A 21,311-nucleotide genomic window follows, 5' to 3' on the forward strand; every position below is an offset into this window, starting at 1 on the left:
TTGATACAGTGGGCTTTATTTAATTAAGATACGTAGTAATCTGGTGTACACTCCCACACACGGACGGGAGCAGAGGAGGCATTTTGGTGGGAGTAAAAGGTTAACACAGCACCCAGTAGGAACTGGGGGCTGACAGAGATGCACAAAGGGATATGTATCCACCACATATTTTGCAATGCAGAGAATCTTAGAATTACGAGTTGACCAGGCAACCACACACTTCATTTGAAAGTAGAAGTATGCAATCAGGAAGCAGCAGAGACCAAAAAGACCCCAAAGCCGCAAACAAATACAGTACAGTTCTGTGTTAAACTGCTAAAACAATAAAGTAAAAAAAAAGATTTGACAAGATAAGGAAATTCTTTCTGTGCTTGTTTCATTTAAATGAAGTGGTTAAAAGCAGCACTTTTCTTCTGCATAGTGAAATTTCAAAACTGTCCTAAGTAAATGTTCAGTTGTAAACTTCTGAAAGAACAACCAGACCATTTCGTTCAGAGCTACGAACGTTCCCGAAGTGTTCGTAACTCTGTGGTTCTACTGTATCTCTGTGGCTCTCACTTTGCGTCTCCATTCTCAGAGATCTCCTTTTACCTAATCATCTCCCCACCACCACCACCATCTAATGGACAATGCAGTAACTTTCCCAGCACAATTCTGCTTACAAAGGACAGTCAGTAGATTCAGTTGGACAAAACTGAGCTTTTGTAGGACAGTTATTACATAACTAACTTCGCTGAAATCAGCCTAAAGTCCTGAAAGAGATGAGCTGGCAGAATGAAGCTCAGGCCTCAGTATGAATTACGAACACCATAACTGTACACACACAAACAAATCCCAAACCACATTGGGCAATGGGATTAATTATAACCAGAGATCAAAGTTCCTCTGCCTTCAGCTAACTAACTGAGCAGCAGGTTGGTAAAGAACTGCTGCAATTAAGTTTCTATTTAGGTAAAATCTGCCTGGCATAGCATGGTTAAAACGACTATTTACAATGAATTTATTTACTAGTGTTTGAACCCTTGCATCCAGGAAGCTAAGGGGTATTCTGTCCATCTGTGCTCATTCTCTCTCATTCCTATTCTTGAGTTAGTTGAACAGTAACTCTTTTCCCCTAACTTCTCCCACAAAAACATGTTTTTTGGCAGGCTGAGAAATTCTTCACACCCCTTTCCCGTAGCAAGTACCAGATATTTGGAGGGCTTGTTTCAAATATATAGATAAGATTTGCCACCCAACATCTCATCCCTTCAGCACCACTCACTTTATACACCTCTGTCATTACTAAAGCTGCTAGTTCTTAACATCATATTGCTACCTTTTTCTGAACAGAATGGCATCATTTGTGTGGATGGTTGTTTAAGACGCCCATTTGATCGGAGGGAATAGTGTAACTTGAAGCAGATCGGTTATGATAGCTGAAGAAACGCACCTTCTTTCCAAGATGAAATGGTACAACAGGATCATCTTCAGCATGAAGAATAAGCAGCGAGCAGGAAATGTATTTTACACTGCAAAAAGGATTACAATTGTCACTAGGAATAAAAATAATCAAGTAAAGTTCTACGCTTAATCACTCTGTACATTCTGGTTACATTTTTGAAAAAAACAGATGCTTTCTGAATACTTGTCATTTCTGAGTAATATTTTGCCTTTCATAGACAAGCAGTTCTTTACTGTAGACTGTTTTAGAAGTGAGAAATAATTAAGATAGAGAAGCCAACAATTCACATCTATCCTTGCCCTTTGAAAAACAAGTTTAGCATCATCAAGCTAAGCTACAGTCACAATAATCAAATTCAGCACTTGTCCCTTCAAATGCAAATGGAGCCAATTATCTTTGGCTTATTGTCGCTCTTCTCAAACAAACACCACTAATAAATAAGAGTCCTATTCATATTCTGCAAAGTTGGCAAAAGTAAATACAGCACAGTGGATTGCTACAGAGTTTACTTTTAAAGCAATAAAGACTGAGCCCACTGTGTGTAACGAAACAACGAACTATTCTACTACACACTAATCGGAAAGTGTTTATTAGGGGAATCAGAAAGCTTTATGACCAACAAGTTTTGTAATTATATTTGGTGGGATTTCCAGGGAAGCTACAGTTACAAACAAGTTCTACACATAATTAACCACATTTCAGATTTTGTTCAAAACACCAATTAATATGATCTAAGCAAAAATGATTAATAAGACCATGGGAGAATCTGTTTGCTTGGGAGCTCATCACCCAATGGTAAGGTCAATAAGATAGTAGATTTTTTTTTTTTTATGATTATAAAAGAAATTACTGTGCTCTTATTACAAAGAAAGGGGAAGAACAGTCTAGTGCAGCAGTTCTCAAACTTTAGCAACCCGAGGACCCCCATTTTGATTTAAATTTTTTCATGGACCCTCAAGTCCCCCACTCAGCCCCAGGCCCCGCCCCCCACTCCCAGCATGTCAGAGACCCTGGGAGGGAGGGAGGGGGAGGAGGTGATTAGCAAGTCCAACGGATCCTCTTGAATACCCTCATGGATCCCCAGGGGTCCACGCACCCCAGTTTGAGAAACACTGGTCTACTGGCTAAGACAGAGGACTTGGATTCTATTTATGTTATGCCACAGATTTCGTGTGTGACCTTGGGCAAGTCACCTAACCTCTCTGTAGAACAGCATAATCCTCTACTGAGGTGTTGAGAGATTTAATTCATTGAGGTTTCTAAAGTGCTTAGATTCTTTGATGGCAGACTCTATAAAAGTGGAAAGTACGATTACAGAAAGCCTGGATCATGCCAGTTTATAACAGCCAAATGTCCAACTATCTAACTCTCTGAACAGGATAGTTCTAGTCAACGTATTAAATAGAGAAGTTTGTAAGAAACCAATAACCAAAGAAGTCGTATTTATAGACACCCATATAGTTTATCCCTTTTATGCACTCCCTTTAACTAGCTAGTCAGATAGGCTATTTCCTGTGCAAGGGAGAAATTGTTGGTTTGAACAGCACCTAGAATATGATTAACTGCATTAAAAAATGAAAAAGTAACCAAGAAAAATGATACTGATAGTTGTGTGTTGAAGTTTCCTGAGACGGAGCCAGACACCCACACTTTTATACACTTATGTTGCACCCAAGGCCAGTTAGAGCTGTTGAAACCTCCTTAAGCAAGTTCTAAATGCTTCAGCAAAAAAAGAAGAGATTGCAATTTGGTATATATTCCCATGGTGTTGGCTTTATTTTAGTCAGTCTCACCTACGAGTATATCACTGAGAGGGCTAAGTCATTACTTACTTCTCATCATTCGCAAATTTAATTCCACTCATTGTGATAGTGTCAAGGAAGAACCAGTCAAATCCAGGGAAGTATCTATATATCTGAATAAAAAAGTTGTAAGTATATGAATATACATATTCCACTGAACAGCAAGATAGACTCCTGCAGGGAACACTCCCGCCTGGAATAAGAGAGTATTATACACTACCAGATATCACATTGTTATTGGGGTATACGCAGCCAAACTCACAGGTACCGCTCGCTGCAGAGACACTTCACTGTTTGTCACTGTTTTGGCTACTAGTGCCCAGTCATGGATTATTTTAATCACCAAGCTGACATCAGCATTCCTGCTTGAGTCCTCTTGGATACCAATCTGCTGCTGTTTTACTCAGAATGTCACAAGAGCTGCCACAGGCTTGGCCACATTAGAATATCAGGCTTGGAAGGGACCTCAGGAGGTCATCTAGTCCAACCCCCTGCTCAAAGCAAGACCAATCCCCAGGCAGATTTTTGCCCCAGATCCCTAAGGATTGAACTCACATTAGCAGGCCAATGCTCAAATCACTGAGCTATCCCTCCCTCATTGACATGGCCTGCAGGTTTGCTTATTTGTGTGTTGGTCACCTTTGTTGGGTGTCAGAGCAACTTCACCACCAACCCTGGGAAAACAGAAGTCTGGCTGCTAGGAAGAGATTGACCATAAGGGGATTCACCCAACCGTCAGGCACCTGGCCTACACAGGAGAGTCACTAGCAAGTAATCAGGTTATGAGTTGTGGCAAAGCTTTCAGCCCTGCTGTTCCCATGGAAACCCACATGGCTGCACAGTGGGTGAAGTGTTTCCAGTTGCACTCCCTGGGCAGGTCTGGTCCTGCGATGTACTTGTAACAGCTACAGATGGCCTTGTGACCATGAAGATTGGTAATTATTTTAGTCCAACCTTCAAACAGCTGTACACCTAAATGTACATGCTCCTTTGTGCACTCCTGATTTAGGAGTAATGTGCAGAGGCCAGTTGGATCTGCATGTACATGTGCGTGTACACAGCTCCATGCCTCAGGCAGAAGTGCACTCATCTGGAAGTCTGGGCCATTTTAACTTCTTGGTCCAGCTTCTCCACCACATTCAGCCAGCTCAGAACTGCACTGGTTGGCTATGAAATGGAATAGCACTGCTTTAAAAGCCATAAATGGGGTGTACCCGGGCTGCATCTGATGCTCCTTTGAGCCTCCTCTGAGCGGTATCTGCACTCACACGCTACTCACTGAGAGTGTGCCAGTCATGCCTTTGTCAGCAGTGGACCATGCCTTTGCACTGGTGAACCCTGTGGTGGGGAACACACTCCCCACGGACATAGCCAAATTGGTCTGTATTTCTCACCTCTAGCTTTATTACTTTTCATTCCCAATTTTCCTTTTCTTGCACAAGACTCCAGATATGGTTGTTAATTATACTTTATTTCATTTGTAAGGTGCATTGCTACAAACGCATTTCGTGCCCTACAAGAACACTGCCAATCGCTAGGGGCTTACAGAACTCACTCAGGTGTGCTAGTACTGCCCACGAGGAATTTGTAAATGTGTTAGTGTTTGTGACTAGATACGAGGTAATAAAAATCGAAGTCTGTACTTGCCACTGAAAATGGATGGCTTTTTGCTTCTTCACGTATATTAGTAAATGGCGATTCCAGTATGAGGGCATCTGGAGGAGTTTCTGAAACAGGAGCACATAGCACAGCCCATTAAAGCACTAAACTCAGGTGAGTTAAGACAAAGCAAATAGACCAGAAGTGGCACCACAGCGGGGCAATCTTTATATGCTAGAGACGCTACAAGACAGGGTAAATGCGCAAAGTGAGACAATATTCTCCTCTCAGATGGAGTGACATGATTTACCCATTTCCTAATGGCTGAAAAGGTGTCTAAAATAATTACATGTGCCTCAGATCCTCCCTTGAACCACTGAGTTATGGCTGGGAAAGTGTGCAGCACAAATGTGCATACTGAGGTCATGGTCAAGCTCATGCAGTCATTTTAAAGAGCTGTGATGAATACTGGAAAGCTCTACAGTTGCATTTTTGGAATCGCGTAGAAGGGGTGTCTAAGGTAATTCAACCCTTATGAAAGCTGCCAAACCAAAACCTAAAATACTCCAGCTAGCCATAAGACAGTGAAAGTTCTGAAATAAAAATAAAATAAAATAATTTTTGGTAATACCACCACCGAAGTAGTGTGCCAAAGCTCACACTGAGGGATGCCACGGTTTGCATTGGGAAAGGCTTACATAATACTAAAAGATACATTTTGGGGAATTATGTTCCAAATAAGAGTATATTATACAAAAGCATAAGATAATATTACTTTTGCTGTAAAGTCAGACCAAGGTAACCAAGAAGCAGCTAGGGCCATAAGTGCAACTTGTGCCACACAGCGAGTGCCCCTTTCTCATTAGCCTTACCTCTTTCACAAAGACGCCTCACTAAATTTGTTGCAACTCTAAAAGAAAAAAAAATACATTTCGTATTAAATCAAGTCTTTTCATCACTCACTGCTAAAGAACCGCAGCAACTCAAAGCATAACATACTGTCACTTGGAAGATCCAGCTCCAAGACTGATCTCAAGACAGCTGCACTTCAAGCCAATGTCAGGGTTGGAAGTGTAGGCAACAGACAGTGAGTGGCTCAATTTACTAATGTTTTGCAGCAATTTTGAACACTCAGATACTGGACAGCCTTTCAGAGGGCTTAAAGAACACCTCAAAATACTTCCTCCTCTTCTCTACTGCTCTGTTTTATATGACTGGAGATTAAAGGAGCTGCTATTCAGCAAAATTCCACTTCCTTGGACATAGAGACAGTTGAGAGATGAGTCACATTTAATAAGATGCAGGATTTTTCTTAGGTTCAGACTGAGGGTTTGGCTACACTTGCAGCCGTATAGCGCTGCCGTGGGAGCATTCCCACAGCAACGCTTTGAAGTGCGAGTGTGGTCACGGCATCAGTGCTGGGAGAGAGCTCTCCCAGCGCTGTAGGTACTCCACCTCCCTGCGGGGATTAGTTTACAGCGCTAGGTGCTATGCTCACACTGGCGCTTTGCAGCGCTGTAACTTGCTGCGTTCAGGGGGGTATTTTTTCACACCCCTGAGCGAGAAAGTTGCAGCACTGTAAAGAGCCAGTGTAGCCAAGGCCACAGAATCTGCCTTCCCTAGTTCCTTATGCTTTGAGTCTTTCGTGGAGGTCATGGATTCTGTAGCTTTCTGGGACCTCTGTGACTTCTGCAGCTGCAGCGGCTGGTGTGGCTGACCTCAGGACCGCCTGAGCAGCTGGAGTGGCCCGAGGGCCAGCCACACTGGTCCTGGGAACTGTCCAGGAACAGTGGTGGCAGAGCTCTGGGCCACCCCTCAACCTGGAGTAACAGCATCCACTGGAACATACCCCTACCCCACCCCAGCACCTAAGATTTAGTTAGGGTATTTTTGGTAAAAAAAAAAAAGTCACGGCAGGTCACTGGCCATGATTTTTTGGTTATTTTCCACGACTTGTCCCGGATTTTTACTAAAACTACCCATGACTAAATCATAGCCTTATTCATGCTCCACACACACTCCTAACATGACCAGGATTCCCTCACTGAAACCTTCAGCAGACCACTATGCCCTTCTTTTCACACATTGCTCCCCAAAGGTTCTGCTTCCACAGGCTCTCCGGTCCTCTGACTACCCACAAACTCTCCTGTGCTGAGGTCACCAGTCTCTCTGCTGGCCCTCATTACCGCTGAGCCCCAGTGACACACACACACACACACACACACACTAACACACTCACTCTCTGGAATAGGTAACTGCTCTGGGATGCACAGATCAAGAGCATGCAAATTTCAGCTCACCAGGCAAGCCGAGACCTTGGGCCTTGTCTTCACTGCTATAAAAGCACTGGGCCTGACCTTACCTAGTTTACCTCACAATCTTCATTGTGTGTTTGTCATGGGACAGCTCATGCATATTAGTTCCCGCAAGGTAAACCATACACCTTTTTCAGCAGTGCAGATAAGGCCCTAAGGGAGGACTGTGGGGTGAGTGGAGGGAGAGAAGATGAAAGCTTACAAATTTCAGATAAATAAACGCTTACTAGTGAAGTGTGAATATTAAGTGTTACCCACGATTTGTGCGGTAGCAGGCATTTCAGCAATACAGAATCTGTGGCAATCTAAGCGTGACAATCATTTATAAAAATACAGCTGTTTATTAATTCAAGGCAGCACATTTTCAGACAGGAGAGAGACAGAAATATCTGAAGTGACAACTGCTTTTTACTGTATGGGCAGGGTTCTGGCAGGGTGTTTTGAAAAAAATTCCCTCCCGCTCCCCCTCTTAAGACCAGACATTTATTCTCTCTTGCAAATGTAAAATATCCAGGTACTTTCATTGCAGGCTTTTTCTATCAAACTACACACTATGATAGTCCAATGTCTACAATGGTGACAGATCTGGGAACACAAACCTGACAGTGTACCCATTCCTGTGGGGTAATTCCTCCTTTCAATTCTGGGAAGAGCTCTGCAATGTTATTAACAAAAATGTCAGCTCTCTCCAGAAATTCACTTAGTTCTAAAGTGCCACACGTTAAATTTGCAGCCAGCTTAATACAGTGTTTCCCAAATGGTGGGTCCTGACCCACAAGTGGGTTACAGGAAGGGTTGCCATGTCCAGTGCCGGATTAACCCATCACTGGGCCCTGGTCTAGGCACACACCCGCTTCTCCCAGTCCAGCTCTCATGGGAGGGTGTACAAGAATGAGCTGGGCCCACATTCACCCCTTAGAAGTGGCTCCTGTCCTGTGGGGCTGGGCCCGGTTCCCTGGTAAAGGCATCATGGTCTGGCACACACGGTCGCAGCATCACTCAGGTTTGGCCTGGCCTTCCCATGACAGACGAGCAGCCACACCAAACCTCAGTGGCCCAGCCTGTATGATAGGAGCCATGCTAAGCGATGAGTGCAAGGCAGGCTCACTCTCCAACTCCCCCTCCCATTCCTGAGGGGGTCTCCCCTGCCCGCAAATCAGTGTTAGTGTCCCGGCACTGGGGTGGAGGATGCATATATGCAATGGTGGTCACAAAAGACGACAAAAAGCAGTTGATTTGGTTGCCGTAAGTCAGTGGTTCCAAAACTTTTTACTATGAACCAATAGTCAGACTTTGTCTTAAATTACGTCACAATCAGCATCCTGCCAATTAAGGCAATGCATCCAGTTTTGCTGCTGCTTCTAGCTTTTAAAGAATTTTTCATACTTCATTTCTACAAGTGAAATCTCCATTTTAACAGCTTAATTGCCCCAGTGCTGATCTGTAAATCATGCATATGTGCAGTAAGTTAGTCTGAGAAATATTTTCTAGCTAAACAAAATTTTACCCTTTCAAGAGTGTATAGGATGGAATCCAAGGGGTATGGCTTAAAAAAAAAAAAAACACACCACACTCAACACGCTGGTATAAATGGGTGCAACTCCACTGTTGTCCAGGGAACTGTGCCTGCTTATACCAGTGACGTTTATTCCCACGATCTGCCCATTATTTCTCTCATTACATGACGCAATGCTGATCTTACTGCCTTCTAATTTCCAATCCAGTGCTCTGGAATTCTAGGATACATGTTCTATTCACTATCCTATTTCCTAAATTAAAAAGAGCAAAGAAGAAATTATTTTGCAGTGATTAAATTCAGATACAGACACAAACCAGAATGGATTACAGCTACTATCTACAAATGGCACTACCTTTGTCAAAGATATAGACCTACTTTGATTATTCTAGAGAGCTGACATCTGAATTGGAGGCTTACCCTGTGCCTAAGGAGTGCCCCCATATATAGACAGGATTGTCTCCACTTCTTGCTTTTATCCAGTCAAAAACGTGGAGTGCATCATAGGTCATTCCTCTCTCTGAGGGAGTGCCCACAGAATCTCCCCACCCTGAAACACAAACATTTTAAGTCACACCTAAGCCATCCAGCAAAATAAGGCATTTCTTATGCCTTCATCAACAAGCTGCATGCCCACAACTGTGAAGGTATCTGAAACATGAGAATACTCCTGCTTGCTGTATTGTACCTGCACACCAAATTAAAGCAGAAATGAAACACAAATACTAGCACAGCACAGTGTCTCAGTGTATCTTGCTTAAAGCCTCAGTCAAGCTTCTACTGTTAGAACTTGGCTACTGCCAGTTGCCAAGCAGATTGCGGGTTTGGCAAACAATGAAAGCAAGAGTTGGTGCTCCTCTTGGAAGCTAATGTTCCAGTAGCCTGCATTTCTGGTTCCACTATAGGCCAGTTCTTGCATGCAGAACGGCCACTTTCAGGTCTTAAATGCCTCTCCTCAGATTCAGATTCCAAGGCGAGAAGGGACCACTGTGGTCATCCAGTCTGATCTCCTGCCTAACAGCCCAGAGAACTTCATCAAAATAATTCCTAGAGCAGAGCTTTTAGAAAAACATCCAGTCTTGATTTTACAATGGTCAGCAATGGAGAATCCACCAGGACCCCTGGTAAGTTGTTCCAATGATTAATTCACTCTCACCATTAAAAATGTATGCCTCATTTCCACTCAATTCGTCTAGCTTCAACTTCCAGACATTGAATCATGTTAGACCTTTCTCTGCTAGACTGACGAGACCACTATTCAATATTTGTTTCCTATTTAGATACTTATAGGCTGTGATTAAGTCACCCCTTAACTGTCTCTTTGTTAAGCTAAATAAATTGAGCTCCTTGAGTCCATTACTATAAAGCATGATTTCTAATCCTTTAATCATTCTCATGGCTTTTCTATGGACTCTCTCCTATTCATCAACATCCTTCTCAAATTGTGGGCACCAGAACTGGACACAGTATTGCAGCAGCAGTCACACCAGTGCCAAATACAGAGGTAAAACACATCAGCAAGAGTAAGGAACAAAATTTCAAAACATTTAGAGATCAAGCATCCAAGAGAGGGGGTACAAGCTGTGCAGTAGATTCTGATGAGACCTTATCCAACGGTGTTGCTGCTGAGCTACAAGAGGTTGTTACTCAACAGGTGTTTGATACTGGTTCATAGATCAGAAAATCAGTATAATCCATGGCCGACTGTAAGTAGCATATTTATAAATATGGCTTGGGTCAAATCCATAAGCATCCCTCAACAAGCTAATGTAGGATTATACACTAACCCAGTCTAAGATGTTCATCTGGTTCTTTTGCAAGTTAAAATTAAAAGAATATGACAAGGAATTTTATGAGCTTTCGGAAATAATTTACATTTAAGACTTTTCCCCTTGAACAGCTGGTGTGAAATGCTCTGAAAGGGCAACAAGACGTTACTAGATCAAGCCTGGAGAAAAGATAATGTTCAGTTTGTGTGATTTAGGAAAAAAGAGTACTGAGCTAAAACAGACTATACCCTGCACCTCTTGTTAGCAGTGGAAGTTGTATGGACTTCCCTGCGTTACTAACAGTAGATGTAATGTACATTTTGCTGAGCAGAGCTCCAGACATCCACCTGTTGCAAAGGCCAGTGGGTGGCATTTCCAATGAACTGCTTTCAAAACTTGCCTTCTGGAAGTACAGCAAGTTGGGGAGGGTAGTAAAGAAACCTATACATGTCTGTATTTTTTAAGACAAAATCTGAGTGGTCAGAGAATAGATTGCTGCAGCAGTGTCCATTCAATCCATGAGTTGCAGGATGGTCCAGTGATTAGGGCTCTTGCCTAGAGCTGGGCAGACCTGGGTCAAATTACCTGCTCTGCACAGACTTCCTGGGTGACTACAGGCAAATCACACAGCCCCTCTGTGTCTCAGTTTCAAACCTGTAAACTGGGGATAATAGCACTGCCGTACCTCAAATTGATGTTGGGAGAATAAATGCATTAAAGACCGAGGCGTTCAGATACTATAGTGATGCAGGTCATATAAGTACCTGCTTTGAGAAGGGGAAAAGGTAGTAAGATCTCATGGTTTGTGCGCTACACAGGGAAAGAAATCAGAGAAACATTGGAGAAGGTAACGCATTCTACTGAGATTTTAAGAACTCAATGAAAATTCAAGAAATGTCTAATTAGTAACAGCTTCTGAAACTGTCAAAACAGCAGCTAGCTGTAAGATCAAAAGTAGCAGTTTCCAGATAAGACAGACAGAGCCAAACACAGCTTCCTCATAAATAAACAAACACTCACCCCGATAATCAAATGTGACTACATGGTAACCAAAGGAACTTAGAACCTAAACAGAAAAAAGGAAGCATTTAACACACAGCCACAAACATGAGTAACAGCTGTACTATCACTTAAACGTCACACCCAGCAATAGAGAACTTTGTTCCACACCATGTGTTCTAATTTATGGCATCGACCCAACATCCAGGAGAAGGGAATATACAATGATCCAGGCAAGGGCTTGCACACACCCAATTATTTCAGATTGTAATTTGTTTCTTTTTATTTCCCCAGCCTCAGAACAGAAAGGAAGAATAGTCCCGTGGTCAGGGTGAGGGCCTGGAACTCATGACACTTGGGTTCAATTCCTTGCTCTGCCACAAACTTCAATGTGCCCATCAGCAAGTCACTTAGCCTCTGTGTTCCCCATCTGTACAATGGGGACAATAGGGGTATTGTGAGGATAAAACACATTAAAGACAGCTAGGTGCTTGGCTGCTATGGTAATGGGAGTCATAGGAGTACCTAAGATTGACAGATCATTCCACAGAGGCATTTGTTCTACATGTGCTCCCAGAAGAGTCTGAGCATTTCTTTGTTACCCTCAGCTAGTTTTGATCACTACTCTACATTCTTCTCGATGCGATGGCTTGAAGCTTAACGTCACTTTTTGCATAGCCCCAGTAATAAAACTACAAGAGGAACCACTCAAAAGCCTCCGTCTTTTTAAATGTTCCCTTGAAGCATGAATGTTGTCTTTGAGACTGTAAATACTCACTCTCTTGGCTTTATAGTTTGCCTACAGACAGTGTCTTAAGGAAGTATTATTTTCATCTGTATGAACAGCAGCTTTAAGTTCTGGAAAACAATTGACAACACTTTGCCTTGTTTGTATCAGAGCAATCTGAAAAATCAAACAAAAATCCAAAAGGAGACAGATATCATTCCAGCTACAGCCTCTCCTCTGGAACTATTTTACCAATAGAGATTTCAAAATTCTGCTGCTGTCTACACCACGTCGCAATCTTTAGATTGTTCATGAAACAGTACAAAGGCTGCCTTATTTATATTATTCAAATGTACAGGCTGTTCCTACCCAGCTGATACATTGAATATATTTTGTGGATGCTTATGAATATTTAATGACATTAACATGTATGATAGATCAGAAGAGGTTGCTTTAATTTTTGAATGTTTTTAAAAAGCTCGAAAGTCTCCTCTAAAATATATTGTTTAGAAAACTGGTCTGTTATCATGAAGATTTATGTTTATGTCTTAGCACTGATGACCCTTGTAAAGTCTGTTGCAAACAAGTAAAAAATACCCACACGAACAAAGGAATTTGTTTTTAAAATGCCTTAGCAAAAGTGATGTTAAAGTTCCAGATCTTGACCACTGTGTACCAACTTACAACATTTTAAAAGGATCTGCAGGAGGCAAAGTCTATTTTGGCATTTTTAGGTCTTGTCTACACAAGAAAGTTGGAGAAATCAGGGTATCTCCTTTGCGTGAATACTTTGAAACGAAGAGTGGCCTGTTCTAGTCACCAAAGCCAGGCACATGGCTATTCGCTTTACAAGACTGACTTACTCTGACATATTCAGTGTGGTGTGTTGGGGAAGAGCGGGTAAAGGAAAGGCTGGCTTTATACATTTTTCAAGAAATGTAAACAGAACCTCTTTGCTACAATGCCCCTGGATGGTACACATGACAATGTCTTCCCTACAACTGTTTGTGCTTGTGTCGAATAAATACGTAGTTCCAAGACACAATGCTCTTATTGTTTCAATTACTGCTGTGAATAGGACAGGCCTGTGATACGCAGAACAAAGAAGCCTGGATCAGCTCTCCAACACCACAACAAAGGTCACCAATAAAACAGGGTGACAGTAATCACGTATAAGGGTATGATTGCATCGTGGAGGTTACTGAAGTCATGGATTCTATGACTTCCAGAGACCTCCATGACATTGGGGCACCACAACAGCCCAGCCTACGTGGGACTCCTGCAACTGACCAGCCGGTGCGGGCCCCCAAATGCCCCAGCTGCCACAGGCACCAGGGGGACCCTGGCAGGTCCCCAGCCCTGCAGGGTGACAGGGAATTCTCTCCCACCTCCCAGCCCTGCAGGTGGGGAAGGATCCCAGAGCTCTTCAGCCATCCCTGGCAGCAGAGGACTCTGGCAGCTGCTCTCCATCCCCCATCTCCCAAACCCCACAGGCAGTGGTGCCCTCCCAGCTCTTGGCCCTGCAAGGTGGCAGGGGAAATCCCTCCCCAACTCCCAGTCACTGCATTCAGCAGGGAAGGGTGCTGGACCCTCCTCATTTTGTCAGGGATGTATTTAGTACAAGTCAGGGACAGGTCACAGTTTCCATGAACTTTTGTTTACTGTCCATGACTTCTACTAAAAATATCCGTGACACAATTGTAGCCTTAATCATGAAGCAATTGCCAGCTACATTTCTTTACTTAAAACTAACCATAACAGAGCCATGGACAGGCCTTGTTTGACTATAAGGATGGCAATCTCTGTCGCTGGATGTGTGCGGGAATGGAGTTCCCTTTTCCTAAACAGGGCAATCCATAATCATGTAAGTACTAGGTGCCTATATAGTACCTTTCATCAGCTAATCCCAAAGTGCCTTAGAAATTATTATGGCAGGACACCAGGGTGTGTTTAGGGAAGGGGCAGAAACTCAACTTCAACAGAGAACTGTCAGTGGATATCGCAGGTATGTCCCCATTGCCACATCACCATCTTTCATATTGGTTTTAGCAGGGACATGTCTAAAGATTTGCGTTTTCTTTTTCCCTGGCAGCACCACCCAACTACCGGTGCTGAGAAGGGATGCTCTCCTCCATTTCTCTCTCTGTCCACTAGCTTACTTATTGTTGTTTCTCAATTTTTCTAGCGATGTCCTTCATATCCCACCAAAATAATCACCCCTGTACATCTGATGCTCATCTATTTTCCATGCAGCAGAGTGAAGTTATCTTGATCTCGTTACTGCAACCTGCAAGATACACCAAGTTGCTCAGAAATTTGTAATCTGGGCAAGGGAAGTTAGGGAAAACTACCTGAACTGCTCCATCTTTTCTAAGTACCTCTGGTATTTTCCAGACTCTGGGCAGCTTCATTGATGCTCAGAACCTACAGGTAACCCAAAGAAAGGGGCCAGAACCTGGCCAATTTCAATTTGCTGCTACATGCACTTAGAGGTTTCTTTTTCACATACCACTGACAAATGGACCAAGGATAATTTTTGAATCCAACTGTTGCAACGTATTTTAGATGAGCTGACTGAGGAAGGCAGGTTAAGTGGCTTGTCTAAGGTCATACAGCAAGGCAGCAGCAGAGCCAGGACTAGAACCCAAGTGTCTGGACACTCAGTCCTCTGCTATATTCACTAGACTACGCACAGGCTATTTATTCAGGAGCTGTGGTGAGGTTTTTAAACAGACATTCCCTGCGCTTCTTGCTCAAGCACACAATAACTACAATGCTAATTTGTCCGTTTGGGCAAATGGAAATTGTTTTACAGTATCCAGCGGTCCCCAGGAAACTAAAAACCGAGATGATATTTTCATTACGTTCTCTTTAAACACGAGGTGCCATCTTGCCAAAACTCAGTTGACCTTTGTTTTGGAGGAAAAGGAACAATCATCTGCCTCTTTTGAGTTGACAAATAGCACTGGAGAAGTGACCTGAATTAAGAAGGTTTTGCTAAAGGGAGTTTCACAGGATAAGCAGCATGGCAATCAGATCATTTTACAGGCGCCAGAACTCCGATACCAATTATAAAGGGAAAGACATAATGTATAAATCCAGGAAATAATACTCATAGGCTTGTCACTAAAGAATAGTAGAACTATGGTTCGTTTTACAGAAAAGTACAAGACGACCAGGATATTTTACGATGACAGGTTTAGTGCTTTTATTTGCTCAATCTGTGTAATGCAACAGTTTGGAGGAAGCATGGAGTCACTTACCTTGTAAAGTTCCACACGGTGATCCCCTCCTCTGTGAAAGGAAATTTAGGGAAAGAGGAGGAAGAGACATTAGTATTCAAGCTTCCAAAGGCACATATCTTCAGAGTTGTACTTTTTTCCTCCAGGTCTCTAATTAAATATGGAGAAATGCTGATATTCTGCAAACATACATTTTAAATACCTTACCTAACTTCTCAGCCATTTACCTTGAGAAGACAACCACCCTTAGTTTCATTACTGGACAACACAGCAAGCATTCATTCCAAACATTGTCTTCCTGCCCAGCTCCCACAAACAAGTAATAACATATGCTGAGGGAATTCCAGGTCTACCAAGAAAATGGAAGTTTTTGCTGGTTTGTGACACGCACTCCAAAAAACCCAAGCCAACTCTATCAGGAATGATTTTAAAGTTAAATCTCAACTTGTCCTTCACCTTAAGATTTCAGTATTAGCAAACCACGTTGCTAATCCATGGCAGAATCTCCAGTGAAGTAGTGTTAACAGATTTGGCTTCAGATACTGCACTGATGTAAAAATAATGCTGAAATATCTAGTTTAGGGGTGGGCAACCTATGGCACACGTGCCAAAGGCAGCACACAAGCTGATTTTCAGTGGCACTCTCACTGCCCTGGATCCCGGCCACCAGTCTGGGGCCTCTGCATTTTAACTTAATTTTAAATGAAGCTTCTTAAACATTTTAAAACCTTATTTACTTTACATACAACAATAGTTTAGTTATATATTATAGACTTATAGAAAGAGGCCTTCAAAAAACGTTAAAAATGTATTACTGGCCCGCAAAACCAATTAGAGTGAATAAATGAAGACTCGGCACACCACTTCTGAAAGGTTGCTGACCCTGATCTAGTTTCCACTTACTGTACTGTTCAACTTGGGCACAGCATTAATAGTTTGCCTTGTAGATTTCCCTCTGAAAACATACACACCTAGGCCTGCCATGAGATCCAGTGGCTCTGCTGGTATAAATGCACACAGTGACTGGAAAGAACCGTAAGGGTTGGATTTTTTTAAAAAACAAACATACTCCATCTCAAACCAAACAAACAATACATTCAGGGAGCACGCAGGAATATTTACTGGGGAAGCTACGTTCTTTAGCCTAACTGATGTCCTTTTGCAAGTTAGTTTGTCCTCCTACAGCAGTGTTCCAGAACTAGCAGACTACAAATGACCTTGGACCTTCAGTTCATGCAGCTAAGTCACAAATATAGTCTTCTTCAATTAGAAAGACACCTTGGCACATTAGGTTGGTCGTCTACCAGCAGCACAACACTGTCATAAGGAAATCAAAATATGTTCCCTAAACTTGCCTAGATACCCAACATACTCTGACTCCTTTCTAGCCAGTGTTGAGATAGTATAGACATGATCCAAAGGAAGCTGCTTGCAGCTTCGTCAGCTAGACGAAAAGCTGCTGCAGCTCAGAATCAATCAGTGGTTAAGCAGTGTGTTCAAACAATAGGGACAAAATGAGGGGCAGAAAAACCCTCTCTCCAGACAAAAAAAGAACAATAAGGATGAAGAGTGATGTTCTGGTGCACTTCTAACCACTGTCCTTCCCCTTGATCCTTCACAGCCACCCGGGGTTCAGAAATATAACTGATCATTTTTATGTATTTTCCTACATCACATTAAAAGGCATATTCTACAGCAAAGTGACATGTATCTTGTCTCAGAGTCCAGAAACAGCTTTTGGGTTTTTCCTTCCACACCTCAGTGGATAGCAGACACAAAATTTCAATATTTATGGATTTCAGCATTTTTAACAGTAAGTTATGTGTATCTGGGTGTGCACTGTAGAAGGACATAGCAATATCTATTAGAACTGAATGGCAAAGAGAATCAGGCTGTACCATTTTCTTTTTAGCACTGGAAAAGAATTGTGAAATGCATGCATGATTCCATAGTTCAGCTTTTAAATTTTGTGACACCTGGAGTTGCCAAGCAGTGACTCCAATCTGTATATTATATGTAGGTCCTGGTAACAGCTTCCATTATTACAGGATGCTACACCAGGAGTAGACAACCTATGGCACGGGTGCCAAAGGCGGCACACAAACTGATTTTCAGTGGCACTCACACTGCCCAGGGCCTGACCACCAGTCCAGGGGACTCTGCATTTTACATGAAGCTTCTTAAACATTTTAAAAACCTTATTTACTTTACATACAACAATAGTTTAGTTATATATTATAGACTTATAGAAAGAGACCTTCTAAAAATCTTAATGTATTACTGGCACGCGGAACCTTAAATTAGAGTGAATAAATGAAAATTTGGCAAACTACTTCCGAAAGGTTGCCGAACCCTGTGCTACACTGTGAATACAAGGTTGTAGGAAAAAAATAGATCATCAGACACAGCATGATCATATAATTGACGATTGTACTGTAATATATATGCACAAAAGGTTGCCAAAGTTGAGTTTGCTCATGCCTTTCATGAGTTCAGAGTGCTTAGCCTTGCAAACTTATCTGCCATTGCCTTAGGTTTTTGTACGGAATAAGACACTGCTAAAACAACAATTTGGACAGAAAAATGAGCCCTTCCTGAGATGAAAAGGCTATTAAGGTGCAATAGAACCTTCATTACCAGTACAACCAAATCAGGGGACTCTGCTTTACATCACTATTGTAACTGGAAGTGTACAAAGAACCTTAATAGTATTCCATAGTCATACTACAGCAGGTCAGGAGACAGCTTTGCTATAATTGTGTTCCCTGTAGTGTAGACACTCTCTAAAATGGATGTTGGCTTTGAAAGTACATGAGTGTTAATGAACTCTGAAATGTGCCAATACACTTTGGAATATACAGATTGATAAGGAATAGGAGAAACACACACACACACACGGGAAAGTCAAAGTGCTACAATACACAGCGGTAAGATGGTAAGCTATTCCACACATCTGATAATGGTTTTTGGCATCCCAGAACAAAGCCCTGAGAATTTACACACACAAATAGGCATTGTGACGGGTTAGATCACAGAACCCCCTCTTGGGAGCTGCCACTTGATGTGCCAAGACTACTTCTGTCCCTGCTTTCCTCCCTGCCCTCGAAGCTTAGGACTTCAGTGCCCTAGCCAGACTCACCAGCCTGCTCCTTGGTTTTTCTTTCCTCAACATTATGAAATGATAAAATGAACTGACGGCAGCAGCTGGCATTCATGTTTCAACAGCATATAAGGAAAGTGTCGTAGCCAACTTCTCACCGCTATTTTCATACCGTCATTTACATGGCCAGACATTTGACAATGCTGGAAATGAATGCTCCCTTCCCTCCCACACTTGGCCCAGTAAGTTCGAAAGCCTCTTGCCACTCCGAGAAGCATAAGGAACACTAATCCTGTCCCTCTCATACCCAGACCTCTGGATGAAGGACCATGATAGATAATGCATTGGAAAGGCAACTGATGACAACTCATTCCAGCAGTAAAACCGACAGTAGTCAGTTCTCCCTTCCCCACACTTATTAAATCCAAAGAATTTCCATTTTTAAAAACAGGTGTTATTTTTTAACCCACAGAAACAAACTGCTCTGGCATTATTTGGCCCAATTTTGCAACCCTATGTAAACAAGAAAAAATAAAATGGAAGAAATGCTATCCCTCTTTATAACTGATGCTTGTTCCTTACCTAGTTCCTGCATTTCCGTGCAAGTAAAGGATTATAGGATAGTTGTATCCCAAAGTGTCCTCATACCACGGCTGGCCTTTGCCTTGAGCATCTTTCCATAAGGCTGCAGGAACTGTGTGCCTAGGTACAAAGACAGAAAATTAGTATTGCTTGGTTACTCAACTTTTCACACTCTAGATCAAAGATTTGTTTACCTCAGTAGGACTCAAGTGCAGCCGGACACATGTAAGGCGCAAATTAATTTAGATATCAACTAAGCCTTTGAAACAGCAAACGCTACATGCTACAGATCTGTACTTTTCAATCCATTTGCACTATACTATAGCTCAGTGGTTACAATACAAGTAGGTAGAGTCAGGCCAGCTGCTGTAATTTTCCCATCTAGCTCGGGAAAGCTCAAGATTCAGCTTCTAAAAGTAGTCTTCACCAAAGCTCTCCTTTAAGGCAATGAATAGGAACATGTCTCCATGTCTTGCCCCAAAATTTCCTTTTTTGGAGTCACGAGGTCCTTTGGGTCCTCTGCTCTATACAGGCTTAGAGGTAGATCAAACTTGTCAGCGGACAGGGAAGTGTAGCTCCACCTCTGAGCCAGCTGAGACATTTTCATAGCCTCGGGAAAAAAACTAAGCACTCCCTGGGTGTGTCATCACTTCAAAAAAAAAACAAAACCCACAGCACCAAGTCTCAGGGCCCAGGTCAAGACTATGAGGCTAAAAATAGCAACTTTTGACATTCGGACTTGGGCTGGTGTGTCTACACTGCTATTTCAATCTCATTTATAATATCTGTATCCCATGTGATACACTAATATCACAATAAGTGTTTTCTCTGTAATCACTAAACATGAGAGAAGGATGGATGGAAGAATAATTTATTGTGTTCTATGGAGCCTGGAGTTAATCTTTAGTATGAAGGCAGGGTCAGTTCAGAGTGCTACTTTAGCCTTATGGAACACGCAGTATTGAAGCTCAAAAAAGCTCCTAACTCAAACTGCTATGAGAGATGGCTGTCATCTGAAAAGGCCATTTTAATGGTTAGAAAGTAAGGGGGCACCTTCACAAGTGGTTCAAACAAAGGGCCTGTAGTGATCCTGAGAACCAAGTAAGATCCCACGGAAGAGCTTGATGCACATCAAGAGGATGCAGAAGAGATGCAGCTCTCGTAAGAAAAGCTGGACATCTGGGTAAGATGAAATTCACTACTTGTCTATTGCACTAAGCATAGCAGACAAAGCAGCAACTTGGCCTTTGTAAGTCTGAACTGCCAGACTTAACCAGAGTCCATTTTGAAGAAATCTGAGAATATGTTACACCAATGCAGATGTGGGGGGCGAGACCTTGCTCCTAGCACCAGTGGTTAAAGCTCAACCAGGCCCTTGAATTTGCTGAATTAGATTTATTCCTGGGAGCCAATAACCTCTCTGGTTTAAGAGGCTCTGTTCAAAAATCAAGCAGTTAGTTTAAAAACCTGATGCATGACTGGCCCTTGTAACAGCAGATCCCTCCTGGATGGAAAGCAGATGGGAGGACTTGGTACCATGTAATGAGATCAGCGAACCAAGGCCTCTTGGCCACAATGGAGCTATCAGAATTACCAGTGCTGCTTCTTTCCTGATCTGATCTTGCACTCTGGGGAAGAAAGGCAAACATCAGCCCCTCTGGCCATCACTACAACAAGGCATCTGTTGCCTTGGCTCTGTGATTCCAAGAGAATAATACTGAAACCTTGTGTTTCAGGTGGGAGGCAAGCAGATCTGTCGCTGAGAGACTAAGGATATGTCTACACTTAAAATGCGACAGCAGCATAACTGCGCCACTGTAGTGTTTCAGCGTAGACATTATCTACACTGATGGTAGGGTTCTCCGGTCAACGCAGATAATCCATCTCCCTGAGAGAGTCAGTACCTAGGTCGATGGAAGAATTTTTCCATTGACTTAGCACTGTCTACTCTACATGGAGACTTAGGTGAGCTTAACACCATTCAGGGGTGTGGATTTTTCACACACTCCTGACTGAAGTAGTTAAACCAACCTAATTTTCTAGTATAAGCCAAGCATAAGTTTCTTTACCAGGAGATGAAACACCTCTGGGTGTAGTTCCCATTATGGATGATTTAACTTCTGCCTACTGAGCCAGGTCACCTGTAACATTCCATTCTGCCTTGGAAGTGAAGGGAGCAAGTTGATTGCAGATTGTCCTTTGCTCAAGGCATCAGG

General features: G+C 42.6%; 1 protein-coding gene across 1 annotated transcript in view; it reads right to left on the bottom strand.

The window, feature by feature from the left end:
* The window catches only part of ABHD12 (abhydrolase domain containing 12, lysophospholipase), a 59,078-nt gene that overhangs the window by 7,140 nt on the left and 30,627 nt on the right, over positions 1 to 21,311 (bottom strand). Inside the window, exons 4-11 of the mRNA XM_075064548.1 lie at positions 19,096 to 19,215; positions 15,435 to 15,465; positions 11,466 to 11,511; positions 9,097 to 9,226; positions 5,718 to 5,755; positions 4,894 to 4,973; positions 3,277 to 3,359; positions 1,433 to 1,511 (exon numbers count right to left, since the gene is read on the bottom strand). Coding sequence (XP_074920649.1) covers positions 1,433 to 1,511; positions 3,277 to 3,359; positions 4,894 to 4,973; positions 5,718 to 5,755; positions 9,097 to 9,226; positions 11,466 to 11,511; positions 15,435 to 15,465; positions 19,096 to 19,215 — 607 coding nt within the window. The remainder of the gene's footprint in view (positions 1 to 1,432; positions 1,512 to 3,276; positions 3,360 to 4,893; positions 4,974 to 5,717; positions 5,756 to 9,096; positions 9,227 to 11,465; positions 11,512 to 15,434; positions 15,466 to 19,095; positions 19,216 to 21,311) is intronic.

Source organism: Chelonoidis abingdonii, chromosome 3 (genome assembly GCF_003597395.2).
Source record: "Chelonoidis abingdonii isolate Lonesome George chromosome 3, CheloAbing_2.0, whole genome shotgun sequence".
In the NCBI taxonomy this organism is placed as follows: Eukaryota; Metazoa; Chordata; order Testudines; family Testudinidae; genus Chelonoidis; species Chelonoidis abingdonii.